The 19,055-nt window shown below is 32.4% G+C and overlaps 1 protein-coding gene across 5 annotated transcripts in view; it reads right to left on the bottom strand.

The window, feature by feature from the left end:
- The window catches only part of FSTL5 (follistatin like 5), an 811,548-nt gene that overhangs the window by 545,246 nt on the left and 247,247 nt on the right, over positions 1-19,055 (bottom strand). For all 5 annotated transcript variants that reach the window (XM_050791292.1, XM_050791294.1, XM_050791296.1 and 2 more), the window contains exon 4: positions 7-255. In XM_050791292.1, the coding sequence (XP_050647249.1) occupies positions 7-255 (249 nt within the window). The remainder of the gene's footprint in view (positions 1-6; positions 256-19,055) is intronic.

The raw sequence follows: 19,055 nt of genomic DNA, 5'->3' as shown, positions 1-19,055 counted from the left end.
ATTTACCTTTAAAGAAGCAGTCTTCATTGTGAACAATGGTAATCTTTTCTTTTTTCAGGCAAGCAGCTCTGTGCACTTCACAGTGGTTTTCATAGAATTCTCCATCAGATCCACACACAGGTTTGTAGTGCCGTTTGCAAAGGTCCATGCAGGCACATTCTGCTTGCCCGGTCTCTCTGCCGATAACACAGTGTCTTCCCAAACCACAGTACTTATTTTCACAAGATCCAAAAGGGCCATCCTGAATCATAAATCCTGAAGAATTAAAAAAAAAAATTGAAAAACTTTTGGTTCATTTGTCCAAATAATATATGCATTTCAGAGTCTCAAATGGAAAACAAGTGTTCTAAGAAAAGCATAGTATCATGTATTCAGGGCTCAATTTTCAGTGGTGGAGATGCTTACATAAATAACTGCACACGAACTTTCTCAAAATGCTTTCAGCATTCTTCCCTTCTTCCTCTCCTCTCCTTGAGCTCTCTTCTCCCTCCCCAGAGGAGTGTAGTACTTAGTGACAAGGTCTGTAAAGCTAAACTGCCTGACACCAAATCCTGGCTTGACCATTTACTAGCTTTATGTTTTAGATAAATTCCTTCCTTGTGCCAAGTTGTCCCATCTGTAATATGGGAATAATAGTATGGACCATCTCTAGAGTTGTTCAAACTATTACACGTAATAATCCATAGAAAGCACATCCTTGGCACATGATAGATGTTTCATAAATGTTAGCTTTTACAGTAACAGAATTGTAGATAGGAGAAAGTAAATGTATATATACAAGGCAGAAAATGTAACGAGACAGGAGTGGAAAATAACTGTCTCTTGAAAACTGTTTGATATAATTATCCTTTCTTGTTTTGCCCTTTGCCACCTGACAATCACTGATGCATATCATGATTAAATCAACAAATCATGAAGAATTATATTTTCTTGTTACTTATATAGTCTAATAAACCCAATTTGCATCAGAAACGTTTAAGTGAATCCAGCAGTCTTGTACTAAGGCTGAAATTAGCAACTTCAATTCCTTATGCTTTTCTAGGCAGATTTAGCTTTGAGAATTTTAGAAAATGAAAAATGGCAGTAAATTGAATATACATATGCACATACATACACATAGATATGTATACACATATGTATACACATATACATGTATATATATATTTAGCATCAATGACACTTATGTATTGCAAAAAAGAAAGTAAATATTTGAAAGGTTACAAGCATTACTTATAGTAATTTTTTGAGTATTTAGTATATATTAATATTTTCAGCTGTTTGTTTAAGCCGTCGCTACATAACAACATCATAATAATTAAGAACATGGATTCTGATCCAGAGTTTAAATTCCTAGTTGCAAGCTTTAGGGCCCCAGGTGGCTACTTAACACATCTATAACTCAGATATAACTCAGGTTCCTCATTTGTAAAATAGGGATAACAATACTGTATCCCCATAGTTTTGTCAAGATTAGAGGGTTGCAATTGGCACATATAAAACTCCTTGTAAGTGTTACTTATTATTATTATCAGCTCTTCAAAAATTGGTTTTGATAAGAACATAAATATGTGAATGGAAATGTATTTAATCAATTTAGTTCTTTTTTAAAGGAAGCTCATACATTAATTTTATTTTCATATTTATGCATGAATTTTCTAATGGAATTTAAATCAGCAAAATTAAAATTACACAAAAAGATCAACACTACCAATGGCATATTTTTTAAAAAACTAATTTAGATTTTCTGATAGCAGTGAAAATTAGAACAAATCTACTTGTAAAAAATTTCAAACTATTTCACTCTTTGATAAAATACTATAATTATTGATGAAGCATTCCATGAAATTTAAAACAAATAGATGGAAAAATAATTTATTGAAAAGATATTTCCGATGTATCTCCAATGTTATTTTAAATGTTGATAACTCACTGAAATATTTTAATACCTGGGTGATGAAATAATCTGTATAATAAATTCTCATGACTCCCATTTGCTTATGTAACAAACCTGTACATGTACCCCTGAAATTAAAATTTAAAAAATTTGTACAAAAATCAATTTTGGAAAATTTATGTAATGCAGTAGTTCTTGAATTCTGGCATGCTTACAATCACCCAGAGAAGTTATTAATATACAAATTATTTTCTCCACCTCACCCCAGAATTTCTGATTCAGTAGATCTCGAGTCTAGTCCAAGATTTATATTTCTAACAAGTTCCCAGGTGATGATGATATTGCTGCTTCCAGGACCAAACTTTAGTGCACTGACTTACTGAAATCCTAACTCATAATTAAAATACATAACACTAAGGGAAAGACTAGGTGAATAATTTTAAAATGCTCTTAAGTGGAAAAAGATGAGAAGCTAATGCTATAATCAAAACCTTATAAAATAATGCAATTATTTGGAAGATACTAGGAAAAGAAATTTAAAAATGAACATAGTTGATTAGCAAGGTTGACATGGTATTGGGCAAGTTTTGCTATTTTTACTTGATTGCTTTTTAATGTTCGATATGCTAAATTAAATAAGCAGGAGTCCATTAGCTTGAAGCTGTCTCTGTATTTTGAGTTCCTAAGTAAGAAACTGTACCCTAACTTATCAGTATGTAAACAAGCCAAAACTAATTTTAGGAATATATTTTTGTAACAAACAACCAGGTTTCAGCCAATCACAGGAAGCCAATTTATCAGATCAGTTCCAAAAAAGGCAAATGCTTCATCCAACCATGGCCAAATAACATAGATGCCTGGTGGTAGCCAAGCAGGTCCTTCATTTACTTTGGTTCTGTGTTTGACCTATAATAGCTCACCGCTAGGTGGAGCTTTCTGAATCTCTTCTGGTCCTGAGTGCTGCCAGATTGCTGAATTGTTCTTTGTGCAAACAAACTCCGTTAAATTTAATTTATCTGAACTTTCAAAAAAAATTAATGTGCTAAAAGAAAGTCCAAAATTACATCAATTATTACTATAAAATAAAGTAGAATACTTTAATGTAAAGTATAAAAATACTGATTTTGAAATAGAAAAATATTTCCCCGTCCTTATGCCAGTATTGAATTAAGCAAATTGTTGATTTAATGTTTATAGAGTCTAAATGGGGCTGCCATTATAATAGAGAAATTTGATTCACATACTTATATTTTGTATAATTTTATGTCTTTTTTTTACTGTCAAACAATGAGTTAAGATTTTTCAAGAGAGTGTTTTGTTTATTTTAGAATTGAAGAATGTGCTAATGTTTTAAAAGTCTGATCATTTTACTTTTTAGTCACAAATTGAGGTAGCTTTCTGAATCAGTGTAATTTCCCAGTTTTAGAGGAATGCTCCACTATAACATGTCATATCTACCATACATATGTTGGTCACAATATTTCTCATATTTTCTCTTAAATCCTTTCTCTTAAAGCGTGTACTCTAGTTCAGAGATTTGAATTAGGATATTTTCCATTTTGTAGAAGTTAATGAACTATTTTACACTAGCTAGAAGCTGTGTGTTGCATGCAACTGCTACAATTAAAGGAAATTTAATTAATTCATATGCAATCCAAAGAAAGCTCATATTATGTAAATGAATAGCTAGAACATACCCTTTCTGACAGTAATTATCCATGACTAATGCCGAACTTAAGTTTCAGCTGAGATTAAATCAATTTAATCTGATCAACGTGTCAAAGATTTCTTCTAAGTACATTCAGTCAGATAACACACTGAATGAATTTTAATCAAGAACTTATATCCTGGTACCTTATAGCTTGATAAAATAGCATTTGTTCCCCAAAAGGATTATATATTCAACAAGTTCATATTTTATAAGTATTATTCCTTCAGAGCATTACAAAACTTCCACAAATTTAAAGAGAGATAAAATATTAAAAGATTAAACATATCAAGCAACAGCAAAATAATTCCCTATTATTCTAAGATGGCATTATCAGATTCTCAATAATGAATATAATTATCTTAAAATATATATTTATATTCTTGTCTATATGTATATCTAATATATCAGCTGATATGTATAGAGTGGATCTAAATGGAAATAAACTTTAATTTTAATAAAATACAATTATTTTTATGAGCAAGGTGGTATGTTGGTTGGTATAGGATACATAAAAAGAACAATCATTGACATTTGACTCTTCAAGTGGCTTACAAAGAGCATAGGACAGGACTTGAACATGCTTAAGTAGAGAGGCTAAGATATAGGGGGACATTTAAGGGCACAAAGGAGATTGAGATAATGTGAGACCTCACAAACAATGTACCATGTAATACAAACAATTGAAGTTTTGTTTAAAGAATGAGTTAAGAGTCCAATGGCTGATAAGAGGATATACAGGGCATGGAATAGAGACAGATGCAGGATTTAAAACAATAATAAAAGAGGGAGGAAAGAACCAGATTTTGAAGTTAGCTGTCTTTAAGTACTATTGTGGAATATTGATATATTGTTGTTTTTAAAGCATCAAGTTATTTGAGGTGCTCATTAGCTCATAAAATGTTTTATGTTAAAGTACAAAATGTAAGTATTATGTTCACAATTATTTGTTAAAAAGAATAACAGATTTTGGTCATAGAACAGAATTTGAGTCTTTGCTTTTCCATTACACTCTGGTGTGACCTCAGCCAGGCTTCAATCCCTTTGGGCCTTCTGTTCTAGTAGTAAAATAAGAGGTAACCGGCACTTTATCTTTGGATTTGCTCTCATCCAAAAAATCCTTTAATTTAATAATGCTCAGCAAAATGCAGTTCTAATGAAAGCTACTGTATGGTGAGTATATTTAGTAAGTTTTCTCTATAATGTCTAGTATTTATAGTTCACCTGCCTTGAACAATCATATACTTCTCTAATTTAAATCATATTTACATACTCTAGAAATAGCCTCAGCTATGCAAAATACAGGAGAATTTTGACTTTGATTTTCTAAATTACTCTTCTAAGACTTTGATTTGCTTTTTGTTTCATGCTAATATGGTGCAAAAGTAATTGTGGTTTTTGCCATTACTTCCAATGGGTTTTTACAATTTGGGTTTAAAAATCAGAATCCTCTATTTGTATTTTGACTACAAGTATAATTTTTAGGCAAGTTAGTTAAAAATCTCTGAACTTCAGTTTTCCCATTTAACTAAAACATAGTAGGAACTCAGTAACTATTACTTCCATGAATATGTAAAATGAAGATAGTAATAATTATCGTAGTAATAATATCATGTGGTTGTTAAGAATATTAAATTGAATGATGCACTGAAAATTCCTGGTATAGAATATCTGCTTAATGAATGTATTTATTACTGTTATTAAGAATTATCATTTATTACAGTTTTGGTACATAGAACATATTGACTTAGAATCACTGAATTAAATAAATGACTGCCTCTACAGCTCTTGTTATTATTATAGGCATTGGAAATGCATTTAGGGGAGTGTTACAGCATGTGTGTTCCCAAAATATACTCTAAAAATTTTCATGGACATTCACTGTATAAGAATTTCTTTCAGCTGCAAAAAGAAAAAAAGAAAGAAGGAAAAATTCAAAATTACATTATACAATTATATATTTTGATTTAGAATTAACTATAATATTTTGGTGATGTTTTGCTACCCACAAATGGAAAAATTGTGAAACTCTCTATTACATAAAAAATAACAATTTCCTGTTGCACACTGTAAATTCTAACAAAAATGCATTCAAACCTCACAAACTTTATGGCAAGGGGCAGTTCAAGTAAATACGGGAATGCCCACAGAAGATTGAGCACAGTATGATCTTTTCATGACCTGTAATAATTGGGATGTGTGTTTCCTGCTGCTGTTTTGCAAAGTCGGTCAAAAAAGGCTGCCTGACTGAAAGTTTGCCCAGTGTGCTACTCTTGAACGACAATCCTTTTGAACAGTCACATAATCTGTAGTTCAGTGAGTTTGAACCCTTCTTTTCTACCTTATTTTTGACAATCCATTGCTTCTGCAAGCTTCTTCATGTAATTCTGCAACAGATGAAGGTGTGTTTTTTTTGGTTTGTTTGTTTGTTTTTGTTTTTTTAAGAAGAGGCCAGTATGAAAATAATAAGTAGAAAAAAGCCAGAGATCCAGGTAATTTGCATCCATTCAAGTTATAATTTCTTTTCATGTTAATGAATGTTTGCTAGGGGATATAATTTTTGATGTGTCATTTCAAGAAGTTAAGTGATTTGAGATCAGTACCTAATATGGAAACAGTTATTTCTTATTTGATGTTCTCAACTGAAGTGTGATAATTCTGAAAGCAGAACAGAGTGTGATACAATCTTAACACTCTTTCCAACCTCAACGTGTAACCTTGATAACAAATTCCACAACAGTTTTTCTAATTATTAATTGTTTCCTTTCTAAGTTCTATCTAAAGTGTTGATTTCTCTAATTATCTTAATATCTCCATCCCATTGAAAAATTAGTCATACTTATCATTATACACTTTAGCTCAAAGTACTTATTTAGATGATAAGTTGGTTAGAAGCCAAAGAAATTTCACTGTTTCCCTTAGAACTATAACATTATAAATAGATTGGTAGATATAGAGACAGAAAGACACATAGACCATATGTGAATTTATGATATTTAAGGTCTTCTTTTAGATAACTAAGATTTGTGAATATTAGAAACAAAATATTTGTTCTAAAATGTTTTAATTCAGTAAATTATTTGAGTGACATTCAGAAAAAAGTAAATTGTTTTGCTCAATAGTTAGCTGCCACTCTCCTCTATAAACCATGTTGATCTAGATAATAAATAAGAAAATAAACCAATTAACATAAATAAAAATAGCATTTTATTTTATATAAATCTATGCAATGAGAGAAAAGGCATATGCTAAATCATCTGAGAGACTTAAAATATTTCAGGCTTTGGAATAAACCCAACACTTAAAAAATATCTTATTTCTTATTAAAATTTAAAATAGTAGGTAGATATTCTCAAATAAGAAAGGCATTTTATGCAATGATTTAAAAATATTAAACAGCATTTTAAAAATGTTTAAGTGAAGGTCAAGCATTGTAATAGATGCATAGATTTGTCCAGCCAAATTTCAGACTATAATGTTTATTGTTAGAGTCAGTACGGCAATATGGTTAATATATTTTTTAATGAAGATACAGTAATTTCTGTTATAATTATAAAAATAAATGGCTGCTAGAAAAGGAATATTATATTTTTAAGTTTTAACTTTAAAATCAACTCTAGTAAATTATCTTTTTACAATATATTTTTCCCTTTATTAGAGTAAAATTGAAACCAAATAGTTTATTAAATTAAAAAGTATTAGTCATTAAAACTATGATTTTCATAAAGAATTAGATTTTCCAAAGAAATTAAGTATCAAAATGCAAACATGCATTTAATTTTAGAAGAAATGTATTTTTTCTTTATGATAAAGTGTAATACAATGATATTTACTTTTTTAAATTAAGAGACTTTTTTAGAGCAATATAATGTTCACAGCCAAACTGAATGGAAAGTACAGAGATCCCATATATTCCCTTCCCACATAAACACACAACTTCCCCCATCATTAACACTCTGAATTAGTGTGGTACATCGTTAATATGCACGAATCAATTTTTCCAGATTATGAGCTCTAGTCAATCCCTCCGTTACCCTGAACCCTCAGCAATCGCTGATATATTTAATGACTCTATAATAGTTTTGCCTTTTCTAAAATATCATAAAGTTGGAATTATATAATATGTAGGCTTTTATCATGGACTTATTTCATTTAATGATATACATTTAAAATCCCTCCATGTCTATGTCTGGCTTCATAGCTAATTTCTCTTAACTGCTGGAAAATATCCCATTGTATGGATTAACATGGTTTATTTATCCATTCACCTACTGAAGGGCATCTTAGTTGCTTCTTAGATTGGCATTGTAAATAAAGTGAGTTGCTATAAATATTTATGTACAGGTTTTTGTGTAAGACATAGAGTTTCTGTTCATTTAGGTAAATACCAAAATGTACTATTGTTACTACATTTTGGTGGCAAGGTCATATTTAGTTTTATAAGAAACTGCCAAACTGTCTTCCAAAGTGACTGTTCTATTTTGCATTCCCACCAGCAATGAATGAGAGTTTTTCATTGCTCTATATCCTCATCAGTAGTTAGTGTCTGCAATGTTTTGGATTTTTACCATTCAATTAGGTAGTTGTGGTATCTTGAAGTTTTAATTTGCAATTCCATAATCATAAGATTGATTGAGCATATTTTCATGTTTGTTTACCATTTGCAAATCATCTTCACTGAGGTGTTGCTTTTAGTATTTACCCATTTTTATTGCGAAGGTTTAAGAATTTGTATGTTTTATGTACTAGTCTGTTATCAGATGTGTCTTTGCAAATATTTTCTCCCAATCTGTAGTATATCTTCTCAATCTCATGACAGTGATTTTTGCAGAGAAATTTTTAATTATAATTAAGCCCAACTCATCAATTTTTCCTTTCACTTATTGTCCTTTGTTATTGTAACTACAATGTCTTCACCAAACTCAGCCTCCTAGATGTCCTCCAAATAGATCATCTAGGAGTTTTATAGTTTTGCATATTGCATTTAAACTTGTGATTCAAGCTGAATATTTTTCTTTGAATTATGTAAGGTCTGTGACTAGATTTGTCTTCTTTCCTTTCTCTCTTTCCCTTTCTTCTCCTTTCTTTCATTTCCCTTCCCTTTCCCCTTCCTTTTCCCCTTCCCCTTCCGCTTCCCCTTCCCCTTCCCTTCCCTTTTTTTAGTATGGATATCCAGTGCTTCAGCACCATTTGTTGACAAGAATATCCTCTCTTCATTTAATTAGCTTTGCTTTTTTTGTCAGAGATCAGTAAACTCTAATGGTGTGGGTCTGTTTCTGGGCTCTGTACTCTGTTCCATCACTCTTTTTTTGTCTTTCCAGCACCATACTGTCTTGACTACTGCAGCTTTAAAGTACATATTGAAGTCAAATAGCTCAATATGCCTGACTGTCTTCTTCTTCAATATTCTATCAGATCGTCTAAATCTTTTGCTTTGCCATATAAACTTTAGAATCAGTTTGTCCATATCCAAAAAGTAAGCTGGGATTTTCAATTGAGTAATATTTATTTTTATGAATTTTTTTGTAGAATGTACATAACTGGAAGTGACTTTAAATGTTGCCAGTGAACTTAATTACTGAAACAATGCACTCAATCACAATCTTAAATGCCACTCTAGCAGATGTAGGTAGGCATGTATGCGTGTGTGTGTGTGTGTGTGTGTGTGTGTGTACATAGTTCAAACTTGAAAATTATAGCTAAGAAAAAAAATCTAGTGCAAAAGCCCAATACATAAAATAATCCAAAGTGTCACCATTCTGATTAAAGCAGGGGTGAGAGTGAGTACCAGATATGGCTTCCCTTAGTCTCTCTGACATCCAGTAAGGAAAAAGTAAAAAATCCAGGATTTCTACAGAGTGCCGGACTAAATGATGTCTCATTTTTCCCTCAAATTTATAATTTTTGATGTGTGACTGTTTATTTTTACTCCACATTTTCTTCATACCTAATGCATTGGAAACAATGTCAGATTTTTTTAAGAGCCATATTTATAATAGTTGCCTTAACATCAGTTTTTGGGAAAGATCCTTTAAATTCCTGAGTTTTTCTGGCCCTGAGCCATAATCAGTGATGTAGTGATTAGTGTGTAACAAAAGGCACTGTTTGTAGCATTCTCTGGTTTCTGTGTTGTAAAATACTCCCACTGTGTCTGATTTGAAGCTACAAACAAGACCTCACATCTGAATTTAAGAAGAGATGTGGGCAGCCAGCTCTCATAAACCAGTATAAGCCAGCTCCAGCAAAGCTAAATTCTTAGTTTTGGCATAAATCTAAACAGAGTCAATGTTTAACAATTTTTTCTTCCCAAAACCCCTCTATGGTTGAGAGTACTGACTAGTTCATTAATTTCTTCAACAAACTTTTGCATAGGAAATAAAAGAGAACCTTATTTTCTAAGAATCAACTTATTACCATATATGAAGCACGAGTCTTCCATGAGAAAGTTTAAAAATATCATATCAGTTATTTTTAAAACTTTTTTTTCTCTTTTGAGGACTTATACCAATATTAATAGCATTTTCTAAATAGCAAAGCATAAGAAGTAAATACAGTGTCTTCAGGTTCAGAACACAGGATTCACCACTGATACAATTCTGGTTGCTAGTCACATGATTACTCAAGTTCCTTGGGTAGTTAAAAAAAATTAAGATGCAAAGCACTCCGTCTATGCTCTTAAACTCATTTACTTCAACTCCCTGCCTCTCTGCTCCAACAGATGTGTTTTAAATCTATTTCATAACTAATTTCTCCAAAAACTTTGTTTATCCCTTGAATTATTTCATTTCCCCTTGCTTGGGTGTTTGGAAAAACTGCATGCTTTTTCAGATTTCCAAGTGCTTGTACTCCTTTCCTGGAGCAAAAGACACAGAATCAATCTGCTGTGTGAATTAGACACAGTCAAAGGGGGAAATAATATAATACTACCTCAAAAGTATTAACACTACTATTATAAAAGAAGAGAACTTAACTCTGTCTAGTAGGGGTCCCAGAAAGCATTCTAAAGAAGAGAAGTCTGGCACTACATAGAAATTAGGGATGTGGACAATAGATGAGTAAAAGGATATTTTCAGCAAAGGTATGAATATATGAGCAGGTTGATCTAATGCTACCAAAGGGGAGTGATTCTGATTATGATTTTTAGAAGATGTTAGAGAATTAGGGAGAAGATAATAATAGGCAGCCTTGGACAGTATGTTTAGGATGTGTCATTGGGACAGTAGAAGCTGGTCTTTAATAGTTTTAAGGAGTTTGTGGAGGATAGAAAAGAAAAAACAAGAGTCAGGAAGCTACTACCTTGGTCTAGGTGAAAATAGTGTGAGTCAAACAAGAATAGCTCTAAGAAATCAATTTATGGAGCAATATAGTATGCGTTGGAAACAGAAGAGCCAAAGAGGACAGTTTTGCACAAAAGGAAAGGAGTTAAGAGTGGTTATAAATAAAGACAGTTTTTGTAAGCAGCATTGTGAGAAGTGGAGGAAATTCTTGACCAGTAGACTCAATATTCTTGTACAATAATAACAATGTGATAACATTATTGCTTAATGAGCATTTTATGTGGGTCTACATGTATTATTTAATTTAATAGCATACCAATATGAAAATCTTATTTTCACATTTTCAAATGAATAAACTGGTGGTCAGAAATTTTAGGTTTTTGGACTGCAAAGAAAGTGGGTGCCAGATTTGAGTCTTAAAGTCAGATAGGTCTGACTGATTAAACGTGCATGTTTTCAGTCTTCATGTTGTATGCTTTCTTTGCAGTAGGTGGTAAGTTTCTCTCTCCCGTGGAAGACAAGTCATTTGTTAAGAGCAACAACATTCTAAAATAGTCGTTTTTAGTACAAAGAAGATAAATAACGGGCTATGGACTAATATGTCATACTCCCAATGGTATAGTCCAAATATCTTCAATTGCCAAGTTACAATGTTATTTTTCAGCAAAACTCAATCATTTCAAGTATGATGGTAGAGAAGTAAGGTTATGGAACTATTTAGAGTAATGGTTCTAATTGTCAGGTGTAGTGGAAGCATTTGAATAAAAGGCAGAAGCAACTAAGAAAAAATGTTTTGCAGACGGGGTACAAATAAAGGGTTCAAGTTGGGTAAAAAATGCATAGTTTTTCAAATTCTTGCATGTCAATTTGCTTTGGTATTTTAATGTCACTTGCAGTAAAAGAATTAAGTCCAACATATTCTTTTCAACTGAAGCAATAATCTGTTGTGACGGTTCTCTAATATATAAAAATAAGAAATTCTTCTTTCCACCCATAAAAAGAGACTATTTTTAAATCTAAAATTGCCAAGATCTTTAGTCTTTTGTTAGATATTGTTTATCATCTTTGTATTCGTGAGCTTTGATACTTATCTGCCTTCCTCATATGTCTAAAAATTAAGCTCCACATTGCATATATATAAGTTAATGGTCTTAAAACAAATTGTCCTAACAATAATAATGGCTATCCTATAAGAATGTGTGTATATAAATATACACACACGTATGTAAATGTATGTATGTTTGTATTTTAAAATCCCATGTAGCCCATAGACCACTGTGATTTTTCCATCTTTGTGTCTTATTGATTTATTTATATCCTATAGCTCTGTAACTTTTGTTTTTGAACTGTACCACTTGGCTTATTATTTCATACTTTTCTGATGAGCCAATATGATTTTTCAAGTTGTTCCATATTTATGTCTTTTGCATATTTGAAATCTTCACTCATTCATAAAATAAAATTAATATCTTTAAACTCATTGCTTATCCAAAGTAAAAGTTTCCCAGTTATTTTTAAATATTATTTTATTAATGTTATTGGTTAGCTGAAATTCCTAGGCTTCTAAATATTTGAATGTTCTTCCCATCACTAGCTTTTGGTCACATTCAAGCTATTGATAAATTCTCTACAAGTTATAAAATAAAACAAAGCTAAACAATACAATGCATCAATAAATTATCTTCTCATAAACATTTTAGTTTGCATATGATAATCTTCTCTACACTTGCTTTTATATCCTGTGTAAATTGCTTAGATAATAACATTGCTATTTTACTGTCCATTTTATGTTGTTGGATGACACGCATGGGGGGTTAGGTGTATATTTAGAGGAGAGCATGGCACGGTCTGGCACCTCACTCTCCCTACCCTGCCAATGTATTGGACATTGCTGGTCTTTGCAGGTTTTCTCTGATTATGCCTTTCAGATAGCACAGCCACAGGATCCCACTGGATTGCTATTTCATGGTGTGTCAACCTTGGTGACTGTCCTTGTTTCTTTCCTCTGCCCACCTTCTCCTTTCTGGCTCATGTTAAGGTTGTGTTGTAAAAGTCTCTACAGAAAAATAATCACCTAAGCACTGAAAAGGATACTAAGATGCATGTCATGTGCTTAGGCCCTGAAGAGTCTCATATTTTAGTAATGATATGAGATAGTTAAAACCTAAATATTTCATAAGTTAAAAAAGTTGTCACATGAGAGATACAGAATTACATAAATTTTTGTAGGAGAAAAACATCTATTTTGAGAGAAAAAAAATAAAGCTTCCTAATAGAACTCAGATTTGATAATAGATTTTTTTAATGATTAGGATTTTGAAGGTGGAAATTGGTTAGAAAAGAAGAGCACAGAAATACAGAAAACCAATCATCTTTGTCCCCTAACCCTCAACTCTTCTATCATTTTTATATTGCCCTTACAAGCGGTTTCAGAGTGATAATTCTCTAAATCGATAAGCCAATCTGTACAGTTGTCCCAATAAAGGAAACCTAGCAAAACTTACTGTGTCTCTTTTTAGTTGATTTTTAAATTGTTATTCACCATATGTTTGCTTACATTGAAAACAGCACTGAAATCACCTTTACTATGTAGTTGGCTGTTTAAGTGATAGTACTAAAGTAGAGACAGTAAGAAAACATATCTCCCAAACAAGTCTCTCTTCTAATACTAATAACGACCATTTTTCTATACTGACCTAAGCATTTTACCTCATTTGATCTTTGTAACAATCTTAAATGCTATTTGTTTCTTGTTTTGCAAATAAAGAAAAAACCAGCTCCAAATAGTTACTTATCATGTCCTAACTTAAGCATAGTAAGTGATGGAGCCAGGCTTCAAACTTATGCTTCCTTGAACTATTAACCTTTACATTATTCTGCCTGTGCTTTCTCCCTATCAATGTTTATAGTTCCTGAAAACAATATAGAAGATATTTATTACAGACAATTGAAATGTAAAACTTCAGCACAGTAGAAAATCAGGGGATCATAGTTTGACATCGCTGTATATAAAATTACAGGTGAAGACATGAGTGAATGTGACAGAAGAAAAGAAAGTATTTATAGAAAGAAGGTTGGGAAGTATAGCAACTGGACTTTCAAATAGTTTATCAAGAGAAATTAGACTGCCCTCAGTCACGAAATAACTCATATGTAACTTTTTAAAAACCTCATATGATCAGTAGTGGTTAGGACCATTGGATCTGACCTTCTATTGCCTGAGTTTGAAACCTGGTTCCATCAGTAACTAGCTGTGTAATCTTAGAATTTTGTAGGGGTATTTTTTTTCTTTCTTTCTTTCTTTTTTGCTTTAGTTTTCTCATCTGTAAAATGGAGATATTAATAGAACTGATTTCACAGATATAAATCAATGTATGCAAATCCCTTAAAATAGTGTCTGCCAGACATGATGACTGCTATGTTAGACATTATGACAGACTATAAAATAGTGTCTGTCAGCACCTTAATGTCTGCTATTATTAACAGGCCAAGGTAGAAGTATCACCTGAAGTCAAGCATTTGAGACCAGCCTGGCCAACATGGTGAAACCCTGTCTCTACTAAAAATAAAAAAATTAGCTGGGCCTGGCTCATACATGTAATCCCAGCTACTCAAAAGGCTGAGGCATGAGAATCACTTGAATCCGGGAGGCAGGGATTGCAATGAGTTGAGATCAACTGTTTTAGCCAATACAGAGCTTCCTTCAATGGAATAGAGATTAGTTTGTTAATAGTTGTGAATTTAGGGAATTGAAGGAATTAAGAAAGCAATGAAAGTTATTTTGCATATATCTACACATATACATAATTTACATAATCTTAGTGTGTGCAGGTATGTGTATATGCTACTATACACATGTTTTCCTCTTAAGTGAACTCCTAATTTACTATGGTATATTGAAGATATAAACATTATTTGTTATCTTCTTAAACCCTTTGAGACAACTAAAAATACTTTAAAATAGATCTGCAAGGATGAAGAGAACTGGAGGAAACAACAACAAAATATTGGAACCTTTTAAGACTATATCCAGGTGGGAACTGACTTAGTGGCACTGAGCAAGCTGAATCCCAACTTTGTGGTTGGTAAAGCTGCAAACCTTATTTATGCACAGTTTTCTCAGATAAATTAGCAATACCAAGTATTGAAATGAAAATGACAGTCATTGCTAAAATATGGATGCCTGTTGAAAATTTTGTGCAAAGTCAATAAATTGCCAGATCCCCTCCCTTATGCAACCCTGGTAGAAACCTGGAGGTTTATTCTTTCAGGACACAGCTAAACCATATGGAATCTGGAGAGTACTGGAAGCTGAATGCCATAAAAAGCAGCCCTCTACCACAGTGCATTCCACCCCAGCCCCTGGCAGGAATGTTGAAAGCCGTAATCTTAGCCATCAGGCAGATTATCCAGATTCTTCTTTGAAGAATTTTTATGTAAAATTGGGAGTTCCCTAATAATGATTCACGCGGGTCACTCACAGGAAAGGTGATGGTTGAAAAACCTTACTCAGTGCTCAGACATTCTAAGTCAGATTTTTGGTGTCCTTTTCTTAATCAAGAACAAAAAGCCAGCATTAACTGGGCATATGAGTAAACCCTCTAACATGAAAGATAAGACCAAAATAAACAAACAGACTAAAACAATGTGAAATTAGTCAATGCAGTGAAAAAATTACTGTAAAAACAAAACAGAACAAAACCTGTAATTTATATCCTCAGAGAAATGAGATAATAGCCAATATATGAAATAAAAATGAAAGGAAACTTTATAAAAATCAATGATATAACAGATAGGAGAAAAAAAATGTAAAACGACATCGATATCACTTCCAGAATTCCAAAGTCCAAATAATAGAAGGTCCAGATGGAAAGGGAAGGAAAACAGATGGTAGGAAATAATTAATAAAATTATTAAAATATTTCCCAGAACTGTAGGACATGAATTGCCAACTTGAGAGAGTTCACCCAGTGCCCAGTAAAATGAATTAGAATAGACACATACCACGACACACTGTAAAATTTAAAAATATTGAAGACAAAAAGAATTTGCTACAAGTCTCCAGAAAGAAAAATAAAATGCTCTATCACACAAAATGGATTAGGAATTAGATTTGATTCTGACTTTTCAGCAGCAACAGGGAAGTCTAGAAGGCCATAAAGCAGTACACAATTCTGAGGGAAAACATTCTGTGCCGATTATGGCCCTAACCTTGCTCTCCTTTTCATGCCCTGATTCTGAGTCAGCTACCAATACATTTTTCTCCCCAAAGAGGTATATCTGCTTTAGCATGCTCCTCAGCACTGGAGGTAAGCAATGGCAAACTTAGAAGCCAAAGATCACCATCTCTTCTTCTCCTCATATACGCGTGCTGTTCTTTTTGGTGTCTGGTCCACAATTCAGCCCTGCCAGTTGCCCTGCTTATTGAAGTATTCCTGAACTTTAAGATATTCTAATGAGGCTTTCCTCTGACATTTCTACCAATATGTCCAGTTTCTTTGTCTCACTATCACTCATCATTTGGTTCTCATCTTACATGACCTCTCATTTAAGAGACCTTCTTTTACACTTTCCTTTATACTCTTCCTTACACCACTTTAATATTAAAGTGGATCCCTTTCACCACTCCTATTCACTCTGTGTTTTTTCTGCATGACATCTAAAAAATTGTGATTAGAGAGCTACTAGTTTAAATATTTATTTACTATTAACACTCAATAAATCTGTGTTCCAAGAGAGCAAACGTTCTGTCTTTTTGTTCAAAAACTTTATCATCAGGAACTAGCAGAGTCTCTGGTGATCTTGATAAGGGCATAAGTAAATGCTTCATACATGAATTTATTTATTTTATGCAAAAACAATAAAAATGTATTATCAAATTGCACCAAAATTAAAAATATTTTATGGTTTTATATATGTATGCCATTTAAAAGTTATATATAAACATATAGGTAGATATGGATATTCAGCAAAAATGATTCTTTTAAAATACCAAAAATTGGGCAGAAAATTATTTCTATGAGAAATATTATGTAAAAAAATAAGTCATAAGAAACACTGGTGCACACCTTCATCTTTTGTGTATGATGGTTAATTAAAACAGATATAATTGGGAGGTTGGAATAGTAAAATTTCCAATGCTGAAAAATAATAAACTGGTCAAATAATATATAGTTTATAAAATTTGGCATCCTAAAGAAATATTGGAATGCATATTACATATCAAAATAATTGCCTTTGATTTCTACTTTGTCAGAGCAGTTGGTGATAAGATCCTTTTAATAATTTATTAGCTGTATTCTTACGAATAAACATTATCTTTATTTTAAACTTTCCTGTATAGGGAACTGGTTATCCTTAATTTATCCTTAACTTAGTATTTTTTTTAACTGGTGACATAAGGCATGGAACAGGTTTCCAGCATCTAATGTTAATTAGCTTATTAATCAATAATTCAAAAATCATATTTGTTGCTTTAGTCCTCAGCTAAAAGGGCAATGGGCATTAAAATGTATATAAAATGTAGTCACAGAGAAAGAGAATGACATTGAGTATAGTATATCACTTTTCTAGTTTTAACTGATACCATTAGTTACACCATCCAACAAATGCAAAAGATGTTGGTAAAATAATTTAATTACTATACTTCACTAAGTGCCACTATTTTCTATATTGGCAAGCAAATTGTAAAAACATTCAATAATAACGAAGATTAATTAAAAAAATAAGCTTCTCTGATTTTCTTAGAATAAATAATTAAAAAATATCTCCATGTATTAAATTTGGACAGTGAGCAAAAAATATAATGATTTATTAAAAGGCATATTTTTGCTTATATTATGGTACTTATGACTTGAAATCATATTGAAATATTTGTAAATATAAGAACTTTCTTTTCAGTCTCTGTATATTACATTCTTTAGAATATTTTTATTTATTTAAGTCCCAAATAATTAAAATAAGATTTATTTCTGTTTTAAGGTTATCTAGGCAATGGTTTTAGTGTTTTCTTCTTGATAACCTGTAGTTGATTCCCTTGCACTTTGTAATCAGGCTCATTAAGCTGGCTGACACACTTCATAACTCAGGCTTGAAAATGATCAAATAATGAGAAGGACTGTAGAGGAGGAGTTGAATTTTGTTACAAAAGGGAAAACTACAGGAATTCTTATTACCGATTCAGAGAGTTTAGTTCCATTTGACAGAAAATAAGGTGTCGTTCTGAATTACCAAATAAGCACTAACATGAGGATAACAGTGAATCAAAAATGTTTATTTTAAAGCTATGTCCAAAATGATATCAGTGATGTTAGTACAGGATGTAGCTCCAAGACCCTGTCTTACCACAGAAACACCAAAAAGTCAAGCATAAACTGTCAGAATAATCTCTAGATAGCTCCGAAAAATACTCAAAACTGCTAACAAACTAAGAGAATGCTAAGTCAAGAAAAAGGCAAATTAAAAATGGTAGAAAAGTGCCGGGCGCGGTGGCTCACGCCTGTAATCCCAGCACTTTGGGAGGCCGAGGCGGGCGGATCACAAGGTCAGGAGATCGAGACCACGGTGAAACCCCGTCTCTACTAAAAATACAAAAAATTAGCCGGGCGCGGTTGTGGGCGCCTGTAGTCCCAGCTACTCGGGAGGCTGAGGCAGGAGAATGGCGTGAACCCAGGAGGCGGAGCTTGCAGTGAGCCGAGATCGCGCCACTGCACTCCAGCCCGGGCGACAGAGCGAGACTCCGTCTCAAAAAAAAAAAAAAAAAAAATGGTAGAAAAACTTTGCTGCATTTTTACTTACCTTAGCACTCCGCCTTTCCCAGCTCAGCAGTGGTGCTGAAGATATGAGCCCATGATTTCAGAAATTCTGGCTCTTACAATAGCTGAAAATTATTACCAGTTATTGTAAGAGCCAGAATTTCTAAAAACTTCTATCCTCTAATAAAGTTTTCAGTAACTGAGAATTATTTTCAGGATTTTAAAAGCAGATTTTAGCAAACAGAAAACATAATTAGAAAATTTGAAGGTAAGTCAATTGAAATTATCCAAGTTATTGAATAAAAATTTTAAAAAATTGACAAAAATGAATAAGCCTTATGAGATCTGTGGAATGCCATTAAAATATGCTATCTGCATAACGGTAGCCCCAGAAGAGGAAAGAGAAAAAAGGGAGGAAAATA

This window comes from Macaca thibetana, chromosome 5 (genome assembly GCF_024542745.1).
Source record: "Macaca thibetana thibetana isolate TM-01 chromosome 5, ASM2454274v1, whole genome shotgun sequence".
NCBI classification, from domain to species: domain Eukaryota; kingdom Metazoa; phylum Chordata; class Mammalia; order Primates; family Cercopithecidae; genus Macaca; species Macaca thibetana.
Note: the sequence above shows the minus strand (reverse complement) of the source record. Positions and strands in the feature narration are given on the sequence as shown.